The sequence below is a fragment of the Thermobia domestica genome, chromosome 5, assembly GCF_964235325.1.
Source record: "Thermobia domestica chromosome 5, izTheDome1.hap1.1, whole genome shotgun sequence".
NCBI classification, from domain to species: Eukaryota; Metazoa; Arthropoda; class Insecta; order Zygentoma; family Lepismatidae; genus Thermobia; species Thermobia domestica.
The window spans coordinates 175,835,154-175,857,160 of NC_137458.1; the positions used below are offsets into that span (position 1 = coordinate 175,835,154).

General features: G+C 36.7%; 1 protein-coding gene across 1 annotated transcript in view; it reads right to left on the reverse strand.

The window, feature by feature from the left end:
- Positions 1 to 3,122: 3,122 nt before the first annotated feature.
- Positions 3,123 to 22,007, reverse strand: part of LOC145684736 (venom allergen 3-like) — a 354,554-nt gene continuing 335,669 nt past the window's right edge. Inside the window, exon 7 of the mRNA XM_081757113.1 lies at positions 3,123 to 3,336. Coding sequence (XP_081613239.1) covers positions 3,257 to 3,336 — 80 coding nt within the window. The 3' untranslated portion in view covers positions 3,123 to 3,256. The remainder of the gene's footprint in view (positions 3,337 to 22,007) is intronic.

Consider the following 22,007-nt stretch of genomic DNA (forward strand, 5'->3'; position numbering starts at 1 on the left):
TTTTTTCCAGCAAGCTGGGCACAATGAAAGTAGATTTTTGGTGTGGTATTTAGTTTTCTAAATTTAAATATAAACAAGTTGCCTTTAACAGTTTTTGGTGATACTCAGCACATACACAGTAATGTACCAAATTCCCAATATGAGGCAACTCAAAAGTGGCGGCCTCTCGAAAATTAAAAACTCAATAACTTTTCTAACAACTGAACAAGTTTTTTTAAATAACCAAAATTAGAAATCACTTTATTTTTTATCATATGACCCAAAATTAAGGGAGTTCTGAAGTTATAAAAATTTCAAAAGTCCTCCATTTTGAAACAGTATAACGGATCGGAATCGATATTCGTAATATGAGTGAAATGGTCAAATTTGGTTTTAACCCATTCGCTTTTAAGCAAATTATTGTATCTATAATATAGGCCTATAGGAAATGGATTCTACAATTATAGAAATAGATGGATATCGTGAGATCTCCGCAATAGGCACCAGAATATTAAAAATCCCAAAGCTTATTGTAAACCAGAAATTATAAGAGGGTCGCTGGCAAGAGGATGTGATAAAATGGGGATCGTGATAGGAATTAGTTTGAGAATCACTGTTCTAGAGATTGTGAAGCTGAAACTGTCTTTGTTCTTGTCATTTCAGAGAACAAGAAGGAATGGAGAAATATTTAGTTCTGATTACTTTCTTACCAACTCTTTGTATTATTTTATTTCTTTGTATTGTCGTCATCATTATTAGTTTTCTGAAAAGTCAGTACAAGGTTTATTCTAAGGTATGTCATGCAAACGCACCAGAATCTATCATATCTTTTTCTAAAACTTGTTATGTTAGCTCTCACTCCTCATATTGCAAGATTTGTTTCCAAGTCAATGGAGTTTTTCTGATGCATTTTCAAATTAAAATGTTACCCTTCTTGGTTACAAATTTTTAACAATTAATTATTTATACTATGAAACTTTCAAGAAACCAAAATTGTTTCTGATTACCAGAATGATGTTGTTGAACAAACTTCTGCCTTGAGAATGTAAGAAATACTTTCTATATTAAATCCTTTATAACATTTACTGCCTAGGAAAAGCAAAAGTAGACACTATATTCAGTGAAGGTTTTCATCAAGAGAGGACATTCACTTCGTTTAAGGACCACAGAAATCATTGATAAATGAACCCAATTGAAAAACTGGAATATCTAGATAATTGAAACATTTGTGTAGTATATTGGAACAATATATACAAAAGGTGGATCCAAATTTAATTTATAAGGCTGGTTTAAGTACAAAATTTCAACTGTCTAAACTGAATGAATTCGGTCAGAATTGTTTCGAAATCTAATCCGGATTATTGTGACAAGCTCATAAATTTATCAAACGTATACTGATGCTTTCAAAGAAGAAAATATGAAAGGCTCGCGGATTGAATTCCATCGTTTCATATAAAACAATCCTCCAAATTCAGTCAACCACACTTAAAGTCTGCACTCCATATCTAAATTTGCCATTCGTGTATACCCACTCAAGTCGAGGAGAAGGAAGAGGGTTAGCCTTCGACATAGTTTCAAGCTTCCAAGGAAATACAGTGTGAGTGCTTTTTCATATTAATCATTTCTAACAGTCAGTCTGACATTTCTTGCGTCGTATCTGAAGCAGTCTTCCTATACGATATAAGAACAGCTAATGGAATTAAAACTTCTTTATCATTTAACTCTTAGTTTTATATTCTATTCAATTTATTTTGTCTCTGTATCTCGCAATATTCTGTGAGGAACTAGTCTACTATTTACGTACACTGAGAACCGATGATTTGGGTTTCGTTTCTCAGTTAATATTCTAGTATCCAGTAATCTTCAAAATAATTAAGTATGCCAGTTATTCTAATACTCTAGCTACCTATCTACATGAATAAGAAGGAAAGTGACTATGGATGACTTAATAGCTCTTAAACCACCCGGCCAATCTATTAAGTTTTCAACATAGATAAGGTTCGAGCCTGAGATGGTTTTCGTCATTTCACTTTGACGGTGAAACTTTGATGAGGAAGGAGGGGAGAAACTGATCGAAAATGACCGATATAGTGTCGAATTCGTAGTTTTCCGGGCCGCTGAGATGAACAGTGACACTTTCGATGCTGTTTAAATCCAAATTCTACCCCGCAACTTGGGGGAGGGCGATATATACAGTATATATATATATATATATATATATATATATATATATATATATATATATATATATATATATATATATATATATATTGAGAGAGAGAGAGAGAGAGAGAGAGAATGATCGAAAATGACCGATATCAGATAGCTCTTCAGTAATAGTAAAAAGTGATTGACTAACATAATATATTGCTAATTTTTCTTATTTAACCAAGCGAAGTGGGAGATTGACGCTAGTTGGTTTCTAAAACTCAAAGCAATATTTTTCTTCAATCTTCTCAATATCTTAGCTTTAGCATTCATATAAATTACTTTCTTTTAAATAAATTGTATTATTTTAAAGGAATAGTAAACACTTCTGACCAGAGTATATACACTTATTTTTTAAACACTAAAATATAATGTGTAATGGTTTCGACAACTTAACGTTATCTTCATCAGACACTAACTGAAAGAGATATGACTAACTTCAGTTAGTGTCTGATGAAGATAACGTTAAATTGTCGAAACCGTTACACATTGTATTTTAGTTTTTAATAAATAAGTGTATATAATCTGTTCAGAAGTGTTTATTATTCCTTTAGTGAGTTCCAGAGTCGTGATGGATAGAGTTGTATTATTTTAAATGAAAGTATTGATATATTAACGGAATACAAATTTATTAAATTAAGAAATATGCTTACTAGTATTTGAAGAGATATGATAATTTCTGCCTTTGCTAATAGTTGTAATGATAACGCTTATTGTCAAATATTCGATATGACCTCAAAGTTAATTCATATAATGCTCTTTTTAAAAGAAACAAGTAACTCAGAGGATCTTATCAGGTACTTCATTTACAAAAATGCTATAATTCTTATATTTTTTATTCTTTAAATCTACAGATTGTCTTTTCTACAAATGCATAATATCGAAGAAATTAAGAATGTCCAAATGGAAAATAATCAAATCTTAATAATGACACAAAATTGCACATTTAATGTTACCCACTGGTAATCGAGATGTAATTCTCAACTATTTTTTTTTAAAAATACAAGCAAGGATTTACAAATGAAAGTAGATTAGCATATGTCCTCTTCCTAAATGGCTTGCTTTCAACTTAATAATAATAACCATCATAATTATCATATGTTTCATGCTGTTGTCCTTCTAGAAATCTTAGTCCGTCCAAGTTTTCCTCTGAAACAATAGAATTACATTAATCAATGAAACTAATTGTTTGTGTTGTTGATAAACTTATGGTAATGTTGATATTATCTAATATAAATAAAATAAATAGTCTGTTTGTGTGTCTGTGTGCGGCCTGGGGACTAGACGAGTGGACAGAGACTTACCAAATTTTGCTCATGGGTACCTTGGTCCAGGCCCCAGATCAGACGAAGCCTTTTTTTTTTAAAGATTCGAACCAGTGGGTCTCACGGGGGGGGGGGGGGCGGAGTTTACCAGGACATGTAAAAGTAGTAGAAAATGACCGATATTAATGTGGAATTCATAGTTTTCGCGGCCGCTGAGATCAATGGTGAAACTCCGATCGCATTAACTTCCAAATTCACCCCTCGGCTGTCACTGGAGGGAATACATGCAAAAATACTTCAAAATGACCGATATTAGTGTCAAACCCATAGTTTTCGCGATTGCTGAGATGAATGGTAATACTCCCATAGGCGTTGACTTCCAAATACAGCTCCCATCGGCTGGGGGCAAAGTCCATTTAAAAAAATTCGAACCAGAGGGTCTCAAAGGCTTTTACCGGGATACGTAAAAGTAGTAGAAAATGATCAATATTTTTTCTTTTGTTGTTCAGTTTGTTTACATAGATATTTTATCTGACCGATGCGAAGAATGGGTATTGCAGCTAGTTATCTACAAAAAGAAATAACAGCGAAACTATACATTCTTCAAACTAAAATTGATTGATTGAATTTTATTGGGGATGTCAGCAACGAGGCTAGTTATCCCCGTTGCGATCAACATGACTGCTCAAAAATACGGACTATCGTAAATAAAATTTAAAAACGAATATACAGAGCGTTCAAACAGTCTCTATATACCTGAATTGTCACATATTCAAAGCAACGAGAAAATTATTTTACTCAAAATGTATTATATTTTATAGCATAAAACCACTATGTACAGGGCGTAGCATATACACACACATTTTAACACAGATTTTCACAGCAAATGTTGGAAATGTCCCCCATGAGCCTCCAAACATGCTTCCACACGTTTCTTCTTGTTCTCAAATACTCTCACAAGTTGTTCATGTGGAATGCTATGAGCAAAATCTCGAAAAGCTGTTTCGAGTTCTTGTAGCGTGTGGGGGTTCCCTTTATAAACAGAATTCTTTGCATAACTCTAGAAGTAAAAATCCGGAGAAGACAAGTCAGGAGACCGAGGTGGCCACAATACCTTTGAAATTATTCGATCTCCAAAAACCTCTTGCAGTAATCTCATGGATTGGCGAGCTGTATGTGCTGTAGCGCCATCTTGTTGTATCCAAGCATTTCGAATTTCGCCTTCTGTTAGTTCTCCCATGGCATCATCATCATAGGTATTCTGCCTTTATTGGCAGGTCACTTGCCGCAGCTGAGAAGCTTCAATGCTCCACGGTCCTTCGCTAACCTTTTCGTCTTCGCGTATGATCTTTCTGTTTTAATATCATCCATTAATTGTAGTCTCCTTCGCCCCCTCCCTCTCTTTCCCGCCACCATACTCTCTTGGACGTCCCTCATGATACAATCTCTTCTTAGGCAATGTCCCAACCAGTTTCTCTTCCTCTACCTAATAATATCTAAAAGTGTTCTTTTCTCACCCAGCATTTCTAACACTCTCTCATTCGTTTTCCGCTCGACCCAACTAACTCTTTTCATTCTTCTCCACACCCACATTTCGAAGGCTTCCAGTCGATTTTCGTCACCCTTACGCAATGTCCACGTTTCCGCCCCATACAGCACAACACTCCACACGAAGCATTTTATGAATCTTTTTCTCAACTCTTTGTTCAAGGTCCCACAAAAGTCCCACAAGGACTTTTCTTTCTTTTAAAGGCTTCTTTCGCCATTCCTATTCTTGCTTTTATTTCACGTTCGCATTTCATGTCATTACTAAGAACACTACCCAGGTATCGAAAACTATTCACTTGTTCTATTTTCTCCCCTCCTACTTTTATATTTGACACAGACCCCTTCGTTCCAATCACCATGGCTTTTGTCTTTCTAACATTTATTTTCATCCCATATTCTTCAAAGCCCCTTCTCATTTTTTCTAACATTTTATTGATTTTCTTTTCAGATTCTGCAACAAGGGCCATATCGTCTGCAAATCTTATGCATCTAATCATTCTACCTCCTACCGAAATGCCATCATCATCATGTAGGCTCTTTTTCACTATCTCTTCTAGATAGAGATTAAATAGTGTTGGCGAGAGGCAGCATCCTTGTCGAACTCCCCTTCCAATTGCACTCTCTTGAATAATTTCAGAATAACGAGTTGAATCTATTGTTTGTCTGAAAAAATATGAGGCCGACTATTCTTCTTCTGGATATTGCAACCCACACCCCTACCTTCTGGTCATGCAGAGGAACTTCATGTATGACATGTGGGTTTTCTGCACACCACAAACGTGAGTTCTGGGCATTGACGTAAAACCTGGCCTCATCAGTAAAAGAAACATTATCCAAAACATCGTCAGACTTGTCCATAACAAACTGTGTGAACCATTCACAATACTGCACTCGTTTTACACTGTCGGGAGGAAGTAACTGCTGCACCCTCTCACCTCATACGGGATAAGACGCAGTTTCTTACGAATCACCTTTTGTGCCGCACCAACACTTATTGCTTCTTCCTGGGCAAGTTTTCGAAGTGGTTTATGGGGGCTACGTTGCATTGCATCCGATATGTGTAGCATTTTTCTTCATCGAGCACTGACGGTCTACCACTTCGATCATAGTCCATTACCGTTCCAATGTCTCTAAATTTATCGATCAGTGCCCTTACAGTGTGACGATTCGGAACAGGTGTATCCGGAAACCTATCTTTGACTGTCTGTTTGTACTCACCTTGTTCACGGAACACATGTTCAACCAGGAATATTCGTTGTTCCAAAGTTAACACCATTGTTTCAGAGACCGGTAACTACATGCAGCAATCACTTCAACGTCACTTTGCCGACTGGAATCTAAGAATGGAACTTCACGCAAGGCGATAATATAGCAGTGTTGCAAACCTTCGCATAAAATTTTATTTCATGTGACTTTGAATGCGACTTTGACTTGCCACGATTCAGGTGTGTAGAGACCTTTTGAATGCTCTGTATTAAAATATAAGAAAAATCTACTGCAAATAAATATAAAATCCTAAAAAAGAGAAAATATATGATAATAACAAATATATAGAATTAACAATAAGTAGTAATAATAGTGACAAGAGAAAAAATAATATAACAATAACAAGAAATAGTAACAATACTAGGATTAGAGAAAATATAACAACAATAATAAATAATAAAAACAATAAAAAGTCGAAAGATAAAAATGCAGCAAGTAATAAAAAAACGACTAAAACAAAACTCAGAGAATGTGAGCAATGTTACAAGCGCGCACAAAAGCAAGTAGATGATCAAGAATATCAATATTACGGTAAAGAGTAAGCAGCAATCCCTGACCTCACTTCTCAGGCGCTTGATACTCTCTGAGATCTGAGTATTCAAGACATTCAACAAGAATGTGCCGAATACTTACTGGGAAAACACATCCCTCATAATGCGGATGATTCCAACCATGCAACTAATTACTATGCGTCAGATGAGGGTCTCCGATACGCAAATGCATCAGGAACACTTCATCTCCACGACGAGAGAGAGCTGATGTGTGCCATTCTCCAAGGCATGACTGCCTGAAGTTTATTTTTATTTGTCAATGGAAACACAAGGTACGGAAATAGCTATAGAGATCGGAGAGAGGAAGACTATTCTCCAATGCAGCCACATCAAAGGTCAATGCTTGGGAACTGTGTTAGTACGTTTGTTTCCCCGAATGCCGACATGAACCAGCACAGAGCAAACAACGACGACACAATCTTCTAGCTGTGGTTGATGGCATCTCATAGTGCGTGCTTACTGATGACATTCTGTATTCTGAGTGTCAGAGCAAACCCGCACACAACGAAACGAAAACTTAAGCGCATGGTTAAGGGCAATCTTAATTGCAGTTAATTCGGGAGTATGCACTGAACATAGGCAATGCAAACTGAATTCTGAACTGCCTTCGTCGGTGGCAAAGGCACAGCCAACAGAATTTTCATCCTTAAAATCGTCCGTATAAAACACATTAAAATCGAGGTACTGCTTTAATAACGCAGCGAACAACTGCTGGTACGCCTGGAATGTGGTGTGCTGTTTCGAATGCAAAGTCAAGCTAATTCAAGTCTTGGTGTACAAAGTAGCCGTGGGTACACAGCACAAAACCGAATGAAGGAAAAGGAGGGCAATACAAATTCGCCAGAGATAAAACCCTTACACGCACGAATGTTGGATAGGCACGTAGCACGAGGACGTTCAGCATAGCACTCAAAACTCTGTCCACTAAGGAGGCAAGGTCTACAGGGGTGGTTAGAAATACAACGCACATGCGCAGAATAACTGAGGAGAAGTTTCTCACGACACAACATTAACGATAGTTCATTGACATTTACATAAAGACTGGCAACAAACGTAACAGGGAAGGCGGCAGTAGCTGCCGAATACCCAAGTGATGGACTGTGTCAAGTTGTCTGAGCAGAGAGAAACAAGCAGACGCATAAGCAACACAACTATAGTCTAACTTGGACCGGATTAGACTGCAGTATAAGCGAAGCAAAGTAGTACGATCAGCACCTTATGTGCGGTGGGACAGGACACGAAGGAGATTCAAAGTGCCGGGAAAAGAGTATTTAAGAGAACAAATTTGCGGTCCCATGTCAACCAATAATCAAATATCAGACCCGGAAAATATACCTTATCAACGAATTACAAACGAGTGAGATCCTAGACAAGTGCGGGTCAATAAAGCAAGTGCGCTTGCGGCAGAAGTGGATACATTGAAATTTCTCAGTTAGGAAAAGAAATCCTGTCTCGTTTGATCAAAGAACAAGACGAAGTAGAGCCAGTTAAAGTTGTCGAGTGCGGGAGCGACATAAATTACAAAATTGTCAACATAAAGGGGACCACGAAAGGAAGACTTGAGCTGTATAAGAACACTGTTGACGACGATAGCAAACAACGTGACACTAAGTACACTGCCTTGAGGAACATCATTTTTGAAAAACGATCTGAAAGTCTAGAATCCACACGTACTCAAAAATGTTGCTCATGAAGAAAATTCACAATCAAGTAAGACAGCTTTCCAGGAAGACCCCAGGGATACAATTGTTTCAACATACCGTAAAGCCAAGTGGTATCATACGCCTTCTCCAAGTCGAAAACATAAAATAGCAATTAGATGATCTAAGTAAGGCATCATGAATCTGCCCCTCGAGGTGAACCAGATGGTCAGTGGTGTTTCGGAAAGTGCGAAACCCACTCTGTTAGTTGTTTAAGAGCGAATTAGGTTTCAAAAGAGTGCACCACTATATTAGAGAGTGAGAACTATACCAGGAATGTATTTACTATGTGTTCAAACAGTTACAGACGCAGCTTGTAAGAGCAGTAGGTCTGTAGTTCATGGGGCTGGTTTCGACTTTCCTGGTTTCAAGATGGGAAAAACCAGAGCCTCACGTCAACAGATGTGATTATGAAAGTGTAATAATGCAAGCTGTGTATCGCGGGAGAGGTTGTGCAACACTTCATATGAGATGTGGTCAGGACCTAGGGCAGAATTGGAAGATTCGCGAAGAGCAGAATCAAATTCAACAAACGCAAAAGGGGCATTAGAGTACACGCTGTTGGTGGTACAGAACTCTAACGGGTTCCGCTCTAACCTTGCCCTAAAACGAGCGAACGCTTTACGGTATTGTGCACACTTAGAAATAGACGCAAATTGGTGGCCTAAAGTGCTGGTATCTCTGAAGGGTTAGTCTCTAACACTCATTTACAGATGAAGCAGGTACAGCAACAGAAGATTGTTACCAGTAAGAGAGCGAACGTGATGCCTCACTCTAGACACGATCGTTTGACAACTGAGGCACGAAACATAACTTTTTGAGCGTTTGCGCTTCGAGAGTTTTAAAAGGCGTTGAGCCCGAGCACGCAGAATACGAAATTGCTGAAGATTTAGGTCAGTTGGATTACTATTAAATTTATCAAGAGCCCACCGACGAGCCAGGATAGCTTTAAACCTTTCCGCAAAATACCAAGGAACTGTCCGGCGGGACCGTTGCCACTGCATTCTAGAATCGGCCCTGAGCATTATTGACAAGAGTCTGGTCGAAAGTCTCCGCTACAGCAGCTACAGAGAGATCATGATGACAATGGAGCCCAATGTGCGAACGAAAGTTAGCCCAGTCAGCACGTTTCAGATTGAAATGTCGGGGAGGAAACTGAAGAAAAACAGGGAGATCGACGAATAACGAAAAGTGTTCACTGCGAAAAAAATCAGGATGCACTCTCCATGTCAATGAAGTCGACAAACTAGCATTGCACATGAAGAGATCTATACAGGAATACTTACAATGGGCAGTGGAGAAATGAGTCAGATTGCCAGTATTCAGGATGAGCAACCAGCTCTCTTAAAAAAAAAACGCCTGTGTCATGATGTCCACGATCGTTAGTGCGAACAGAGCACCAGCGACGGTGATAGGCATTAAGATCTCTAACAAGCAAGGATGGCGGTTGAAGCTGATGATAGAGCTGAAGCAGATCGGTATTCGTAAAGGCTTCAGATTGAGGAATGTGTAAAGAATAAATCGTAAGTGGGTTAGGTAAGAAAACTCACTACTCAACAGCTTACAGTTGGTAAACTATGTGAAGAGAATAGAAAATGAAGAGAATCGGAAACACATGTGACTAAGCTTCCAGTAGCGAGACCAGCACCGGACTTATCACATCTACACACAATATAGTCAGAAATAAGAGAAGACTGGGCATGCCTGAAATGAGTTTCCTCAAAAGACAAGGACTAGTGAGTGATCTGTAAAAGGCTGTGTCAACTCCTCAAAGGACTACCGAAGCCATTGAAATTCCACTGAAGAAGTGCCATAGCTGGAGAGATTAACACTTGAGGCTAACGTTTTCGAATGGGCCAAGTACTGTCCACTTAGTGTCCATTAGTTCATCTTTCACTATATCAAATTTCAAAGAAATTTATGTGACTTAAAAAACGTGTAGATTTAAGTCTTTTCGGGGAAAGAACTGTATCATTGAGTGGATGTATATACTGGCTAATCTTTAGGCAGACCATGAGTTGGTGTTGGCAGAAGACTACCACTAATAGAAACACGCAGGGTCTTATGGGTCCGCTAGTCGATGCAACTGGGTCAGAACGGGAACAAGATCAGCGTGGATGGAAATATCGGACGTCTGGGTTGCCACAGATTTACAAGTAGCTGCAACAGTAGCAAATGTCACAGAAAGCGAAGAAGGGATGCTTTCTTTTAAACGATGCTTAACATCGGAAGCAGAGATCTTCTCAACATCCATTAGCTCTCAGATACGTTTCTCACATTGAATGGCTAGATAGTTCCGAGACTAAGCAGAATGCTTGCCCTTGCAGCTGTACAACGACCAGCAAGTCCTTGGTCGTTGTACAAGGTTCCACATCATGACTACCCTAGCCACAATTCGCACAAAGAGCAGCACTCGCATTACGCGAAGTGCTGGTGTGCCCGAAGTGTTGACATTTGAAACAGGACAGGGAACTGGGAATATAGGGATGAGTCTTGAGCTGTGTAGGCAAACTGAAAGTACGAGACAGTGACTGAGTAGCAGTGAGTTCACCTGACCTTCTTACGTTCTATGCGAGGTACGTCTACAACATGTTGGTCAGGCAGTTCCGATTTAATCTCCTCGGTTGTATTTAGAAGGTCCCAACATGATATCACACCGCGAGAGACGTTCAGTAGACGTTAGAGTTCTACCAACACGTTAGCTGGTCTAATGTCGTCAGTTTAACCCGTAATGTCGTCAGTTTAACACGCCAGAATTTTTGACATAACAACACAGGCCCGTCCGTGAGACTCCCTCTTGAATTTACAGTCGTTATTAACCGACGTTTGTACTGAATAATAAAAATTGCGCATTTTTATTCTCTATCAATGTTTACTTAAAATAAATGTAAATAGCCGTTACAAAATTCGTTACATGATAACTATTACACATACAAAATACATTGACGAAAACTTCTGCCTATTTTATAATACTATATTACTATTGAAAACAAACACTTCTAGTATAGTCCACAGAAACAAGATGATCCACGTGAAGAAATTCAAAGGATCTTTTTTATAAAAAAATACACAAATTTATAAAAAAGCAAACATTTAAAAAATACAAGGTGTCTATAAAGTCATGCTTTTATATAGAAAATTATACTCTGCTATAAATTTCAATATTTGAGTTATTATAAATACCAAAGACCAATATCTTTTCCATTTCCATTGTGATCAAGATTAATTAATGTTTTTAAAAACACAAAGTTGTTTTGCTTGTTTTTACTTTTTACTTTGTACAATGGCGGCAAATCTTAACAGAACACTCAGGGTCCGATTCATAGTCCGATCATAGTATATGAATCAAGGTCCGATTCTAAATTAAAGTTTTCATCAACTGTTAAATTTTCATCACTTCCTTCTTCTTCCTCCAACCACTGGGTAACAACATTCCGAAAAGACCGTTTAAGCTCACAGCAAGCGAATGACCAGGGACAATATGCATTACGTTTCAACACGCGCCCGTCGTTTAGACGGCAAGCCAGAACGAACATTTAATCATGTGACCTCTATAAGAGCTACAAACACACTATAGTGTGCTTACAACAGTAGCAACACAAGGAACGATTAGGTGGTAGCGAAACCTAATTTTACAACAGGAGAAAGTAAAAAAACAACAAAAAAAGGTGAGTCTTACCCTGAGGAGTCTCAGAGACGGGCGTGTGCTGTTACGGGTTAAGAAGTTTCGCCCTTGACTTCTCGTCGACCGGTTTCCACCAATAAATGCCATTCAGAAAGTTCTTGATACCTTTAACCAGTCCGAGGAAAGGGGACAAGCCCTTAATAGCACTCTGATAGTTAGCTTTAGCATTTGCACTATCACCATTTTTATCTTTAATTACAAGGTACCGTCAATAGGCATGACGATACTTTTATTACCACAGCGTATGTCTAATTTTCATTTGGTTTGGGCTTTTTCGAGAGGGTAAGCTCGGATCCGATTCTAAAGATTTTAAATAGAGTATAAAATTGTTATTAGATATACGTTTATAAAGAAGAAACGTGTGTCTACGCCTCAACTTCACGCCGCACGCTTGAGAGAAGAACGTACGCTACACCCTGGCTATTCCATAAGCTTACCCTAACCGTAGGATCAGCGTACGGCCGACGCGGTCAAGGAGAATGGGGTGGAAGAAAACCATTCCCTTATAGAAACGCAAGGTCCCGGAGAAAGAAGAATTGGAACTGAAAGAAACAATCTGTCCAAAAACAACAACTAAAATAATCTACCAATTTATAAGAGGAGAAAATATGCAATTTTTTCTTTCTGTGCTTTTTTTTACATTTAATGTTTTAATATTTTTTGTATTTTTTATAGTTCCAAAGTCTCGGGTGCCGGATTTCACGAACATTGAAGGCGAACAACAACATGCCAGAATAGGTGCACGACTACCTCAAATGGAAGAAATTCACTGAGCATACACTTTCCAAGCTCCCATCAATCATTTAGAGCTGCTTATGCACTTCACTCCTCCGTCCTTTCAGGTCCATGCGCCTTCGAAACCTTCCAAACTACAAAGGAAGGTCAAAGGAAAGCAGTCCACATCCAAGGCTTATCTTCGTACTGCGCTCGATCACAGGTTTTAAATGTCGGGTGATTAGCCAGGTATAACATAACTTGTAATACACAGGTCCTCAGTCATAATTATAGTTATATTATATCACTAAACCCACTTAGCTATATTATATCACTAAAGTCACTTAAAACTGCATATATGACTTATCTTTCCGTGGTTTTATTGTGGCACATAATCATTGAAATAAAAATACACCTTTATGATTACGCATACATACTTCTATATGATAGTTCCGGAATTATATAGTTATTTATATAACGTTGTTATGACAACCTAAAACCAAAAGCTCATCAAAAAATTATATTATAATCAATTTTGATTATATTTCTTTTTCGTACTTTCTTCTTCTTCTTCGAACTAGTTAGTGGATATTTTAAAATAACATATTGCCCGGAAGTATGAGAAAAGAATTTAAAATTACACTAAAAATACAAGATATCGTTACATCATGTCGCCCGAATTGTAGTACTTTTTTATTGGGTTTACAATTAAAAGAAAAGGATCCTGGACCGTTAAGTAATACATACATTTATCACTCGAGTTTTCGAATGCACCTCATATATACGAAAATTACAATTCATATATATATATATATATATATATATATATATATATATATATATATATATATATATATATATATATATTATTCATAGCAATATTATTATCATATTTAATTTAAATTTTATCATTGACTTCATTTATCTATACATTTCAACGATGATCAGGTACATTCGAAATTTGATTCAGAAGTTATTTAATTTTAAGTCCTTTTCGGGTCCATTAATGGGCATAATGAAGAAGGTTCTGAATGAGATGTATTTATGATATTGATATGGTTGCTCTTTGCACGAGAAAGGATCAAATTTGTACATATATTTTCAACAATAACATTCAAGATAAAACATTACAATTAATATCAGTACACAAATTAAAGTTACGTTCTGAACAAAAGAAATTATCATCAAGATCATAAATGTACAAATTGTTCCATCTGTTGATTCATTGTGTTATTTTCATAGAATTCAAATAAGGTACGAATAACAAACAAAATCATAACGATATTTAAAGCGAAATAAAGCAATAATGAATTAAATACAGTTTTCTCGGACACCGTAACTTTAGCTTAAGTTACATGACCAACGAATTCATTTAATTTGCACTGAAAGTCATAAATCGAAAGACAGTCTTGCATGTTATTTACTCCTACAGATTTTTGTTCCTTACTTTGACAATTTTTGCCATCTATGGAATTTCTACGAAATTCACTTTGAGGTAAATCAGATCTAATGATTACATGTTTGCTACGTGTAGTGCGATTGCTATTGCTATTACTACTAAGATAAGGTTCGGTTACACAATTACTATTACTATTGCCATTAGGACCGGTAAAATTAGGTTCAGTTCTCATTCGTTTTACTGGTGGTGAAATGGCCTCCTAACAGATCTGTACCTATTCTTTCCACAATATTCACGGTAATTTGTCCTACCACGGTTTTTGTTTCCTCTGTAATTAGGTTCGGTTACATTGCCGGTACACGTGAATTAGCATCACCTTTTACATGAGGAACACACTTTAATTTCACATGGTTGTTTCGAATTTGGTTTCGATTAAGGTTAACTTGTTTCTGGTTAGTACGGTATTGCACCATAGATGGATTTTCAAAATCTAGCAATGTCATACTTAGATGGTTGAAATCAACACATGGCATCTCGTTATGTAAAAGCAATATCTGATTTTCGTTGATAGGACATTTCAATAGCTCCAACTCAACCGAACAATCACTACTTTCGGAATTTCACGAATACTGGAATCAACTTTCTTCCTGCTATACGAACCAATATCGTATACATATCATTGAACGGTTCTATTATAATTACTTCATCTTCAGGATAAATATCACGTTGAATATATCGTGAATACAAGCAGTCAATAGCGTTCACTATAAGAAGGTAATCATAACTTTTCGCATATTGATGCATACTAAAATTTTCATTACACGAGAAAAACCAGGATAATCTAATCCAACCAATACCGCAGTATGTTTCTGCGAGCACTCAACAAATTTCATTCATATATTTACATCAATGATGTCATACTTCTTCATCGATGCAAATTTAGGATCTACAGATTCACTTATTGTATTCATGCTAACCTGTGATGAAATTTCTTCAGTAACTGACAAATTTTCCTGTAATTCCATACTTTGGTTATTATGTTCAATGGTTAAAGTTTCAACAACTTCTGTAGAAGTTTGCACTTCCATAAATCTACGTATGATACATTCCATTTTAAGGTCACTTTGTTCTATTCATAGAGTTGTCTGATTGATTTTACTATTGAGTTGTCATCTATTTACCTAAATCTTGCTTTAATTATCCCATCTGTTATTCAATTTTACTGTCAAGTTGGTTCATTTGTTGTTCCATTCGGTCACCAAAATCTTGCTGTAGTTGTCCCACCTGTTGATCGATTTTACTGTCAAGTCGGTTCATTCGGGCATTTATTCCGAAGTTGGGCGTCCGCTTTCGCCACGTTTTTTTCGCTGTCATCTCCTTTCCAAATTTTCTGCAATTTGTTATTAGGTTCATTAATCCGTGCTCTTCACAAACTTTTAAAAGATTTTGCTCGTTATCAACGTATTGCTTCACAAATTTTAAAACTGTTAGTTCATTGCCCTTGTACATTCGCCATGTTGATAACATAAATGCTCGTTACTTTCCCACAATGCATCAGTTTGGTTACCTTGCGCAAGTAGTTCCTTCCGCTCGCCGTATAGTCCCATGTTTATACCCGCTTATATATAACAAATAAACAGATTTTTCGAGGCCCTTATATATTTTCAAGCACACAAACGATCAAATTATCCATATCTTTCCTGTAAATTTTAAAAATTTTGGTGCATACGGACGCCCAACTTCGGAACTTAACCCTTCATTCGTTCCGTTTGTTGATTCATTTTACTATCAAGTTGGTTCATACGTTCCGTTTGTTGATCCATACGATCACCCAAAGCTTGCTTTAATTGTTTAATGAGACCGGCTAGGTCAGAAAAGTTCATTTCCCTGATTCTGTTGCATTTCCAACGTCAGGACGACTCATTTTGATAGTTCTGAAAATTTTTGTGCCACTCCTTAATAATGTATACTCCATTTTGATAAAATAACTATGTAACCTTAAAGTGAATCTGCACACAGAGAATTTATTATTTAGGAGAATGCCTACTTTACTTCCACGAATCCCCTAAAGGGCCCTTGGCGGCAACCACCAAAATTTTATTATAACGTAACTCGTTATATACAGGTTCTCAGTCATAATTATAGCTATATTATATCACTTAAGTCACTTAGCTATATTATATCACTAAAGTCACTTAAAACTGTATATATGACATTTATTTTTCCGTGCTTTTATTGTGGCACACAATCATTGAAATAAAAATACACCTTATGATTACGCAGAAGGTATATATAATAACAGGTAGCCCCAGCTCGCGATTTGAGTTCTGCTTTGCTCCCGGTCTGTGACGTCATGTGAAGGTATCTGTGAAGACTTTTTTCGCTTACCTGCTTATTACACTTCGCGCTTTACTCGTAAAAATGGATTCAGAACATAATTATGAACTTCCTTGTCTTTCCAAATAAAAATAATGAGTTTTTTTCTACTCACAGATGAGACAATGTGATTTAATAAATAAATAAATATCATCAATAATGATTAATTATCTATATAAATAAAAATGAATATAATGTTTGCTCGCTAACTTATCCTAGACCTTTAGGCCGATTTTTGTAATTTTTAGTACATGAGTTGAAATGGCCTGACTAAAATTTTTATCACGTTACTTTCATTAAAGGGTGAACCCAAAGGAGGAAGAAGAGGTTCAAAATTTGCACCTAAAGTATAGTATCTCACGAGCCTATTAAGTTAGAAGATGAAACGTGGTATATAAAACTCCTCATTAAACATAAGGGAAAACATGTTCCATTATTTTGAAAATTCCGTTTGAAGGGAAAGAAGAGGCATTTTCTATTCATATAAATAAAAATCATTGTAACAATATTTGACTGCTAACTCCTCATCGACCATCTTAAAGTACCAAGTAGTTTTGGTACTTTAATAAACCCAGGCCTAACTCAGGATTTTATCATTTTTCAGCTCGGGAGTGACAGGAGCTAGGAAAGAGATTCATAATCAAAAACAGCCGAAATTGGTGTTCAGTCCATAATTTTCGGTGTCACTGAAATGAATAGTGACCATACCGATACCATTTAAATTCAAATTCATCCTCTTTGAGCGTGGGGAAGGGGTGACATTATAGATTTTTGTCTTTACACTTTCATTGAAACGTGAATTCTAAGGGGGGAGGAGTTCAAATACTTTCCATAAACCAATCCTCTTCATGGCAGCATTTCAGGTAGTAAAATGCATAAATAAACATAATTCAAAATATTCAGATTCCGGGTATGTAATAACAAATTAGGTTAGGTTCTGTTAGGATAGGTTAGGTTACGTTAGAAATGTAATCTACCGTAACCTAACCTAACTTAATTTGGTTAGGTTAAGTTAGGTTAGGTCAGAAATCTAACCTTACCTATTATATTTCGTGTGTATTAATCAAACTGTCAGATATCACTGCAAAATATTTCCTTTATATTACCAATATTCGTTTATTACTCAGTACTCTCATACACTTTACGTTATATATTAGAGGTTACAGGTTGCACAGCTATCTATAGAGTGGTATAAATACATAAAAGAACCTCCTTCACAGGGGAAAATCTGCAGCTATTTTTCCTCCACTTTACCCTTCGATTTCTTGGAATTTAGTTTCCGTGGCTTAGCTCCCTCTGTAGGTCAGCCCTTCAATTATAAGAATAATGGTAAGAGTGCACTTTGAGCAGGACAAGTGATTTTGTCTCACAATGTGGCATTGGAGGAGAAATAAAATCAACGTAATTTATGCATAACAAGTACGGTTCGTTTAGACAAGATTAGGTAAGGTTATGTTAAGTTCGGTTCGTAATAGGTTCCTATGAATGTTCTGCTCAAAGTGCAGTTTGAGTACTTTGCCAGAATAACGATTAAGATACTCAACAAAATTTAAGAATATCATTTAAACTAAAGAATATATGAGACTATACGTTTATATTCTCGTTGGTACCCTCTTCCACTTCGCTTTACGTACATAAACTCCTTAAGTTTCAGGCCCGCAGAAACAAATGTCAATAAAAGCAAAATAAATTATTGTTGTTACACAACTGTTTTTCAACTTGACTAGCGTCTAGCTTATTTTTTCCCCATGCCAGTTTAGTATCAATAATGAAGAAACAGTGTCAGATCTTAAACACTACTTTTGCGGGAAACCTACAAGCTCATTTTTCAAACCCCTTGATAATCCTGTGATGAAAAATGAGCAGAACATATTCGTGTTTTATCTATATTAAACGTGTTCTTTTGCTTATAGCGGGAAATCCATCTTCTTCGAAGTTCGTCATTTTTAGAGAATCGATGGAACATTCCCTCAGCGATTCATTTGTATTGCTTCCTCTGCTATTTAAATAAGCTACTGCGCAATTATGGTTTTTGCCCATCTTGAAACAGTAGTGTAATTGATCATGCAGTATTTCACTTGTTCTGTTGAAAAATACCGCGATACATCCACGTGACGTCACCGGCCTCAAAGTATTCTGAGAAAAACGAGAGCAGAAAAGCTGAATCAGGAGTCCCCTGGTTACACATACATACTTTTATATGATGGTTCCGGAATTATATCGTTATTTATATAACGTTGTTGTGACAATCTAAAGACCAAAACTCATCAAAAAATCATATTAGAATCAATTTTGATTCTATTTCTTTTTCGTAGTTTTTCCTCTTCTTCGAACTAGTTAGTGCATATTTTAAAATCGCACATTCCCCGGAAGTATAAGAAAAGACATTTAAAATTACACTAAAAATACAAGATATCGTTACACAGGCACAGCCCTCAACTTGGAGAACCAACGGGTAACTGCAGCGTCGAAGAACTTGGCGTTGGGAGCGCGACATTCATACGCCGAGTTCAAACTAAGAGGTAAGTATATTATTAGGGAGTATTTTTATACGGTGTTTCAGATTCTATATTGACTTAAGTTTTAATTCGCTGATATTCCTAAATCCCTTATAATATCGGCTCTAAATAAATGTCTTACTGCCGAGGTTTAGGTGAACTGATTTTTGGCACTTGCAACAGCTAAAGCCATTTCATGTAGATTGGCAGCCTTCAGGATTTTCTTCTAAATAATTTCAACTAAATACCTAGTTCAATATTTGATTGCACCCAAATAAGGTGATGTTATTAAGATGATGTCATGCCTCGCAGTGTTATTTACCTGTTTTAAGTTTCAGTAATTTATTTATTTGTAATGTTATCTCGAGTGATTCTGTTATTACTCCCACCAGTCTATAATAATAATAATAATAATAATAATAATAATAATAATAATAATAATAATAATAATAATAATAATAATAATAATAATAATAATAATAATAAAGCCAACAATTTTTAAAGTAACTTCTTGACCTTAACTAGGGAAAAATCTTTTTTGCTATCAATTGCCACATAGTGTTTGTTATTTGTACTTTCTCAAAATAGAATTCACAAGAAAACCTAAATCGTACAATAAAAATGTTAGAATTGACAAGAGCTAATTTTTTTTAAAAGAAGATTCGTCTGTATATGCCCTTAACACAGTCTCTTCTTCTAGTGTTCTAATTGGAGTATGGCTTCTTCAAATAGATATAAATGTGTAATAAAGCCTAATGTATTATGCTGCATACTATGTGACTCCTACAAACTTCACACTGCAAATGGTAATATAAGACCTTTCGTGAGAGTATCTATAAAACAATTTTAAATTCTCCTTGTGTTACGATTAATTATTATCATTGTATTGAAATCTCTTTGTAAATGAAACCCCCTTTCAATGTTTCCGTAAAAGTAGGTGGCAACGCTGCCTGGTCACGCTACTACGTAGTAGCTCGCTGCCGAGACCGGCTGCGCGAGTGTGTAGCTGACGTGACAGCGAAGGCTTCTTCCTCGTGGATCACAGGATGCTCTTCCTGTTGACTAGAAGTTTTGGTGAGTGTAATGTAGGGGAAAATTAGCTGTGCTTAAGAAAGAGAATGGGAACGTGAGAAGTATTATACATTAATGAATTAACTGTTGCATATTAGTTGTGTTTGAAACTATGGCTTTGGAAGACTTAATATATTGCAAATGAAGATGTAAATACAGTAGAAACTCGATTAACCGTCACCCTCGGGACCGGGACCATGACGGTTAAGCGAATAGATGGATAACAGAAATATCGTTATAAACCTCTAGAGTAAGTAGATTTAAAAGGTTCTGGAAGAAATAAATAACCTTATACAAGTTAATAATACATGTTTATACTGTATTTAAATTACTGTATAGTACTTACATACAAGAGTAACACTGAACTGGTAGTGAAATAACCACACATTTAACAATAATCTGTCATCTTCTTCTGCTTCTTCGAACGCCGAGCTTTTTGTGCGTATTTTTCTAAGAAGAAGTATCTGCGTGGCATTCGCTTCCTCTTGTCTCTCAAACCAGTCGATGCACTGGGTTAATATTTTTTCGGCTTCGGAGTGGCTAGTGGTTGTTCGTTGCTCAGTTTCAGGTTCTTCATCCCCGTCGTCAGCTTCGTCAGCCTGCAGAACATTAGATATAATTTCGTCGTCACTCAAAAGTTGAAAACCTCCATCCATTTTATCGCATTCTAACCAGGTTGTTATTTGTTCAGTCGTTAAAGTTTCACTGTCCAATCCGTTATTGCAAAGTTGCACAATTTCCTCAACACTAACCGTATCATCAGTAGGAAGTTCAGGTTCAGGTTCAGCTTCAAATTCAGGCCAAAGCTTATTCCACCCATTTTTCAGACTTGAATCTTTAAGATCCGCCCACGCACTGGCAAGATTAAATATAGTATCTTCAATGTTGTAGGTTTTCCAAAATTCCTTAACTGTCGTTGCATCGTCAGATGACAGCAAACTTTCAATGAAACTTCTTCTGTACCGACGTTTCATGTTTTCAATTATCCCCTGGTCCATAGGTTGAATGAGGGGAGTTGTGTTGGCTGGAAGGAAGAGACACGTTATTTTACCATCGTCACTTTTAAGTTCATCAAAGGGATGTGATGGAGCGTTGTCCATAATGAGAAGTGCTTCCTGCGGCAACTTCAACTTGGCGAGATCAGCTCTAACTTGCGGTACAAACACTTTGTGAAACCATTCCGCAAAAATGGTTTGGTCCATCCAAGCGTTTCTTTGCGAATAATAGTTCACAGGAAGAGCATTCAAATTTAAGTTTTTAAATGCGCGTTGTTTTTTTTTTTTTTTTTTTTTTTTGTCTTTTTGATTTACCAATCACTGCTAAGGGTAACCTATGCTTGCAAGTTGCATTCGCACAGACCATTGCAGTGATGCGATCTTTCTGGACCTTAAAGTCTGGTGCTGTCTTTTCTGAAAGTGATGCCAGTGTCTTTTGAGGCAAAGCTTTCCAGTTGAGCCCGGTTTCGTCGCAGTTGTACACTTGTTCTCTCACAAATTTAAGAGCAGTAATTTTTGCCTGAAACTCTTCTCTGAAGTCTTCTATGACTGCGATGTTTGAACTAAGTTTCTCGCCACTTATGTCCAGTTTTCGAATGCCGTGACGAAACTTAAATTTATCAAGCCAACCCATGCTAGCTTTAAAGTTAGGATCCCCATCTAACTTTTTATTAAGTTCGATTTGTTTTCTCATTATAATTGGCCCTGAAATTGGCAGTCCTTGACTTCGAGCTTGAATAAACCACTGATAC